This window comes from Anoplolepis gracilipes, chromosome 9, assembly GCF_047496725.1.
Source record: "Anoplolepis gracilipes chromosome 9, ASM4749672v1, whole genome shotgun sequence".
In the NCBI taxonomy this organism is placed as follows: Eukaryota; Metazoa; Arthropoda; class Insecta; order Hymenoptera; family Formicidae; genus Anoplolepis; species Anoplolepis gracilipes.
The window spans coordinates 154925-162576 of NC_132978.1; the positions used below are offsets into that span (position 1 = coordinate 154925).

Consider the following 7652-nt stretch of genomic DNA (forward strand, 5'->3'; position numbering starts at 1 on the left):
GGATATCGTTCCGCAATGAAGGTCGGAAAGGGAAAAAAGGAAAGGGAAGTTGAAGCAAAAAGATGAACGTCGGGGTAAAGTGTTCGAAAAGGCTCGGAGTGGATGATCGTCACTCGTGGAAGATCGAAGTGAAAGACGTAGGGAAAGGGGTACCAAGCCGTTTAACGATATTTCACGGGGTTCTCGTCGCTCGTAAGGGTTTCCTACGGCGCACGGTATTACCGGAGGCAGTCTTGCAGACTCGAGATAAGGGAAGCCCCCGGTTCCCCGTTTCCGATAGCGAGAAACGGCGGCTAAGGCGCTCGCACCTCCACCTTAGCCTCGCATACGAGAGAGGGTGGTAGATCCTCGGCGGAAGGAAAGCCGCGAGCAAACCCCTTCTGGTTGCTACGCAGAGTATCCCCTTCTTCCCCCCACTCATCTCCCCCACCCCCCCCCCCCTCTTTTGGCCGCCATGAACTCGGTTAATATCTGCTTATCCTGTCTTACCATCCGTCTCCTTCGACCGTTTCGCTTCCTACGCGGCTTCCTTCTGCACATTATGTTCCCTGCGAAGTCTCACAAACTTGCCGACGTCGACGTCGACGTCGTCGCGGAATAATCTATGAACACGAATACGTGCGTGTGTGCCTTCGAAGACACATGTGCAAGTAAGTTGACTCTATATTTACACGTATTCGTGTAAATAAAATAAATGCAATGATATCGTTTGATTCCGTTTACAAATATTTAAGAAGCTAAAAATAAATCTTCTAAAATAAAATAGCTAAATTATATTAGTCCACGCTGAAATTGCGCAAGAAAAAGTACTATGTGTTTTGAAATTTGTTCTTTTTTTATTGTACAAACTTGCATTTAGTATATGTATATTATTTTTCTGTTAATTTCCCTTTCTGTTAATTTAAAAAATATCTTTATTATTATTATGTAACAAAAGAAAATATATATATATATTAATATTTATAGTTACTTTTTTTTTATTCCGAGATAGATGAATCGTTGATTGAGAAAATAGCGCACAAATTTTTAAGAATATACAATTTAAGATATACCAGCGGCAATATTTTATTATTTTTTTATAATAAAATAATAAAATAATAATTTATAATATCCTCCGATATAAAAATGCCAGCGTCCATTTTTGATAACGATAGAATTTTAGAGTAATTATTTACTTTTGCAGAAAATATACTTTCCTTTCTAACAGAATGAAAAACTCGGAATTAGACGCTCGATAGCGGCTCTCCCTCCCTCTGGGTTTAGCAATTAGCGGCTGTTTAAGGGCACGTGCGTTCATGCGGTCGGTTAATCTCCGTATGCACGGGGATAGCTTTCTTTCGTTTTCCAATTAGAAAGAAAAAAATCTCAGTGACTGTGTGTCTCTCGATTGGTCGGTCGTTACTTACTTATGAAAGGGACACGCACGTGTTCATCTAATTTTGCCTCGATATTTCCACATGCTTTCATGCGCTCTCGTGATTGCTTTTGCACATGTTCCAACAGGTGTAACACTTTATGCAAATATATATGCAAAATATCACCAAACAGAGTTTTAATCTCTGTTTGCATTTCCGAAACTGAATTCATAGCAAAAATTTCACAGCTTTATATATCTTTATTTTGCACGTTATAATACGATTAAAATATATATAAATCTTGATATATTACTAAATAATGTGCGTATAATTTATAGCATAAGATTAATCAACATACCTTCTTGCAATTTTTACATGTATCGTGAAATTATAAATTTTACGGTAATTTTTTTGTCGATTTTAAGTTTGAATTTTTTTCTGGCAAATTTTGCGATTCGCATAATGTGAGCGTTGCGACGTCCTTGGCGACTCATCGATATAATTATTAAACGGGACGTTTTCTCGGGGGGCTGGCCGTCGAGCACGAGGGAAGCCGACGGGTTCGGTAGAGACTCACACCACACCCGGTGTATCCTCCGGTAATGAACGCAGCCACCTTGAACTGGCAAACGGATGAGCGGCCAGGCGGAGGCAGTCTGTAAGGGCGAATCTGAGAGAGAGAGAGAGAGAGAGAGAGAGAGAGAGAGAGAGAGAGAGAGAGAGAAAACGGCCCCCGAAGTGAGACGGGGGATATGGTGGGTTAAGACGTGGAGGGTAACGGGGACGTAGTAGCCACTAAAAGGGGTTGTGTCCTCTCTATGTGATGAAAGCACCCTTCCGTGTCCCGCTGTATAGAGGCTCTCTCTTCGCGCCGACGCCGCCGCCTCTGCTTTGGTTCCTTCTACCCATAGTTAGAGAGAGAAAGAGAGAGGGTACCCATTTCTCTCTCTCCCTCTTTTTCTCTCTCTTTTTCTCGCCATTTGCGCAACGTCGTCCCCCTGGCCTTCACATGTACCCACACATTCGTGCATTCGCCATGTCGATACGTGTCTGCCAGTTTCCACGTGTGTCTCCCTCTTTATCATTGCGTCTCTCACGTATGTGTATGTGTATGTGTGATAAGCCCAGGAGCAGCCATTGACGCCTCGGTGATCTGACGCGATTATACGTAGCGCGCTCCTCTCCTCTCTTTTGCCGTATATTCCCTCTTTTCTCTCTCCTTTTTTCCCGCTTTCCTCGCTTTTTGTCCTTCACGCCTTTTTCGCGGTTTTTCCAGCCGCCTCACCGTCGCCACCGCCGCAGCTGCCGTGATTAGGCTGAATCGCGCGTAAACGGTGGCGGCTTTACAACCGCGCCCGAAGACAAAAGTAAAAAAAAAAAAAAAAAAAAAAAGAGAGAGAGAGAGAGAGAAAGAAAAACACTACGAGGCGCGCACCGACGGTATTTTCATCAGGCTGCAGATTACGAACAGAGGCTAGATTAAGAAACAGCCTCATCGTTGCTGTGACTTTAGTCTCTGAAAACAGAATAAAAAAATTGTCATCTTCATTATTCTTTTCATGTTCAAATAAATAAATAAATATATATATATATACACGTATGTATTCATAGTCAAGATTTCAGATGAGTTAGGAAGCGTTTCTAAAAACCGATATTATTTTTATAAGTTTTTCAAATTTGTATTAAATAATTCTCAAATAATATTAACCTACTTGTAATAATATTATAATATAATAATAATATACATAATAACTTGTATAAATTCAAACTTCTCTTAAATTTCGATTATGAATACATTGTTCAAATTCATGATAAAACTATGATTATAAATTTTTAATATTATAAATTACAATAAGTCTTTTCGTACACATACCCATATATAAAATACTCCACGATTAAGGTGAGATTAGTCGTGACAGCGCAAATCGCCGCGATGAAAGCGATGAAAAACATGGTACCACCCAAAATCAGTCTCCATTTGAACTTTCCAAAGTCCTCATAATGTACGAGAAGATATAACGTGACTGGGATTAATGTGGCCAAAGTTGATATGCATATCGCGCCAACTAAGCCGGTAAACAGATCGAGCTTGGGAATCGCCGCCGCTAGAACGCCTACGAAATATAAGGATTTCGTTGTAAAAAAATTTCTATTCATAGGATATTAACAATAGAATTGTATTGATTATCATAATTTAAAAAAAAATTGAAATAGTGACATAGCGAATATCGCGTATAGTGTACAATTATAGTATCCAGAAATATAATCCGGTCGAATAAGACTTGGACACAAAACTGAGTATCTATATCAAATTCCGCGAAAGTGGATTCCTGAACTTTAGTAATATCTGGGTCCCGCGAAGCGGACCGTAATTGTGGACGGATTGATCGATTTTGCCAAGTTGGTCGCTCCAGCACAAAGGGAGATGCAATCCGTCGCGGTCCATCGGATTTGGTCAAGTTTACTTTGAAGATATGAGAGAGCGGAAGGAAATATAAAGAGAAATTGTAGTTTACATGTAACGAGCGTGATGCCGAAACGAATAATCAGATCCCAAAGAAATGGTGTCCCTTTCCAGGTACCACTCTCGATGCCTGGTATAGCGTAACCATCCTTTAGAATCGTGATGGGCATGTAACACTGTAGTCCATACGTGAAGTATATCGCCAACGCTTGCATTATTAATGCCGCGATCGTCGGTCTAAAAAAAATTAATGAATATAAAAGTATAGATTAATAATAATAATAATAATAATAATTACACTTTATTTTAAATTATATACATAAATAATTAGAAGAAATAAAAAATACAAATACAATTGCCCACGAAAAGATGACGACAAAAAGATGCTATTTTTAATTTAACTTAAATAAAAAGAATTTACAAAAACAGCAGCTATAAAAAATATATAATATAAATAAATAAATGAGTAAAATAAAATATGAAGAGAGAGAGAAAATGTTATATATTATATTAAAATATATTATATAAATATGTTATATAAATATTAAGAAAATAAAAAAATTAAGAAAATGAGAAGCAGTTTAAAAAATAAAGAATAAAAAGAGAGAGGAATCGATAAAATTAACATAAAAAGTATATTTATAAATAATGAACTTATATATTATAAATTTGCAGTCGCATTTCTTTAACGGTTTATTGCTTCCTATGCGAAAAATTTAATCGAATAATCTCTCTTAATTCGAAAGTTTCCAATTTTCAATATTAAATAGATTATTCCTTTTTCGAAAAAATATAGATTCCATTAGAAATCGGGTCAAAATGAGATTTACCCATCAAGCTCCTCATGATTACGAATAAAATTTCCGAGCGCATCGGGTCCCCATTTTAAGTAACCAATAGATCCAACGAAAACGTGTATCAAAATCAAAAATGCCATACCCCAATTTAATATTCCACATAATTTAATGTAATTCCAGGGCTTTCTCATACTATGCTCTATCGCCAGTATCTAAAAGACGGAAAGATCGTATTAATTACTCTCACGGATGCAATCATCAAGAACAAAACTATACGAGTGATTCTGCTTAAATACAAAGGTAAATATAATTTTAAAAAATTCTAAAAAACTAATTTTATTCTTGAAAATTAAAGACTTACCACACCCGGTGAACACATACTAAAGAAAACCACGCCAATAAATTTCGGATATAATGTTACATTAGGCCCGACCGTAGTCCATGCATCGCCAATCCCGTCTTTTAATGCGTAAACGATTCCAATAGCTCCAGCGGCAAAAAGCAAGATGTTTCCGGCAATAGAAATCGGCGCGATGTCTGCCAGATTCTTCGCCATATTCATTATAAAAAGAAGAGGGAATAGCATAAGAGCGTAGTAACTCTGACCGATGACTTTTTCACTATCTACGCATTCTTGGATTATACCGGCAATGAATACAACATAAACCGATCCGATCCCGATGTAGCACGTTAACATCGTCACATCGACGATAAGTCTGTAAAATGAATAAAAATTTAAAAAAGGCCTTTTTCTCTTTAAAAAGCCTTTGTCTTAGAAATAATAAATTAATTATCTTAATATATTAATTTAATTAATTTAATTAATTTAAAATATATATTAATTATATTAATATATAGTAATATGTTTAACATAATTGTATAATTATTCTCTTATATATACTTGATATACTAACATAATTAATAAATTATACAATATATTACAAATATTTTTAATAATTATATTGTATGTAATTATGTTTTGATCATATTTTGATTCATTAAATGGAAAATATCGAATTAATATGCATTTTATTATGACGCAAGGAAATATCCGGAATTAAAATAACATGATTATACTGAAGTTACGAACGTTGCAGCACGCGCGGAGAGCCACGGTTCTCGCGCACCCGTGGTTAAAGTGGCGACTACCACGTCTTCATATATCAAGACCGGTTTTCTCAGACGGGTGCACATCATATGGTGGATTCTAACGAGCAACTGAAGGGACCCGGTTATCAACAGTCCCATAAGCCCGGTGCCAATAATCCCGATAAAGAGCCCAACGCAGGCAAATGCATTCGGCATAGCGAACAGACCTGTTCCGGCTGCGCTTTTTACAAGATTTGCCAAAGTATTAAAGTCTCTATAAAGAAACAAAACAAATAAAGTACGTAATATTCTCACAATGCAACTGACCAAAATAGTATTCATAGATAAAACAAGAGGAAGTAAGAAAAATGATTGCCCGATTAGCAAATTATATACGTTACGCAAGATTTCTTTAAAAGTAATATTAATAAAAATTACAATTAAATAAATGATTCGAAATGATAAAATGTACGTACGACACTGGTTTGTAAGTGACACGATGCATGTGGGGATCATAGACTTCAGTATTATTAGGTTCGCTTGGTTGTTCTTGAGCCTCTTGTTTATCCCTGAATTAAAGAAAACTCATGATAAAATCAATTCAATTATTTGTAATGCAATTACAATTAATGTCAATAAATATTTCTAATTTCACAATTCATTTTTTTACACATATATATGTGTGTGTATGTGTATAGTTTTATGAATTTGTGATAATATATTTTTTCCATTACAATACAATTTTTATAAATTATATTTCTTGCATTTATATATATACATTGGCGATCAAAAGTTTCTTAACTATATTAATATAATAGGTTAAAGATTCAAATAAAGTGACATTACAAATGCGATTTAAATAAATAATGATCCAGCAATTACACTTCAATCTTTCTAAGATTTGTTCGACTTATTGATTCTACAAATCAGTACAAATCAGTATAGACGCTCACTTACATTTCGATCTGTCAAGCTGCACGAAAATGTTGAAAATTACTGTTTTCGGTTTGCTTTCAACACACGACTCCGCTTGATTGCGCGTCAATCGTCAGGATCAAATTGCGACGTAACCCAAGGAAACACAGAAAGAAGAATCTCTTTCTCCCTTTCGTCGCTCGAGTTTGCGGGCACGTCGACTCCGTGACAGTCGTCGTTTCTCACGGCTGATTACGGCCGATTAGCCGACATTAGCATGGATTTCTCGCGCAACTAATTTTCACGGCGGGGGTAACGTGAGAGGAGATAGACGTAGCCGAGTATATATATATATATATATATTGTGATCCTCTCGCTCGGCTGGACCGAGCTGACCGACTTAGAGAGCGCGCCCGAACTCAGTTACGCTGAGCTTTTTCCCGAGGGATTTAACGCCCCGCGGATCCTCACAGATTGGATAAAGGGGATCATGGGCGACGTCCGTCGTTCGTGGGCTTTAACCGTGAATCTCGCGGTTAAGGCCAACGACAAACCGCTTTCTTTTCTTCGTCTCTCTGTACGTTTTCTTGTCCTCTGTACGAGACGAAACTCCTTATGTCAGCAGCGTTCTCCTGAATCCTCTCTCGAATGGTTTCTTTCGTTGATGTCTTCAGATCGATCTCGTTGTAGGGATGTATATAGTACGGATGTCGTTGGGTAAAATTATTTTATTTAACATATGATTAAAGAAATTTTTTGTGTTTAAATGAAAATATTATTTTATCTTAAATTTAAATAGAATATACATATGTTTCTCTATTTAAAAAAAAAATGTACACCTCGTGTTTTTCATGACAATATTCTACATACATCTTTCTCAACGATAATGTGTGTACAATAATTGTCTTATCGATTTAATAGAAAAATAAGAAGACACATATATAATTTAAATCTTACTAAAAGTAGATTACATTAAAATCGTTTCAAGTTAAAAAAAAGAAAGCAATTCCCAAAGAGGTGAATAGATCTCCG

At 36.4% G+C, this 7652-nt stretch overlaps 1 protein-coding gene across 1 annotated transcript; it reads right to left on the minus strand.

Annotated features, from left to right (window-relative positions):
* Positions 1-2772: 2772 nt before the first annotated feature.
* LOC140669499 (proton-coupled amino acid transporter-like protein acs) lies at positions 2773-6813 on the minus strand. The gene is made up of 8 exons (XM_072899393.1): positions 6663-6813; positions 6182-6274; positions 5707-5979; positions 4978-5332; positions 4650-4828; positions 3872-4056; positions 3229-3469; positions 2773-2871 (listed from the first exon to the last, which is right to left on the minus strand). Coding segments are annotated over exons 1-8 (1335 nt in total). The 5' UTR covers positions 6665-6813; the 3' UTR covers positions 2773-2864.
* Between the last annotated feature and the right edge of the window lie 839 nt (positions 6814-7652).

What these genes read in the sequence shown, in the direction of transcription:
- LOC140669499 (XM_072899393.1), bottom strand. An exon ending in GTATGTGTTCACCGGGTGTG is followed by an intron (nt 4,829 to 4,977) that starts GTAAGTCTTTAA and finishes TCCGTCTTTTAG; the next exon opens with ATACTGGCGATAGAGCATAG. An exon ending in CGGCATCACGCTCGTTACAT is followed by an intron (nt 3,470 to 3,871) that starts GTAAACTACAAT and finishes TATATTTCGTAG; the next exon opens with GCGTTCTAGCGGCGGCGATT.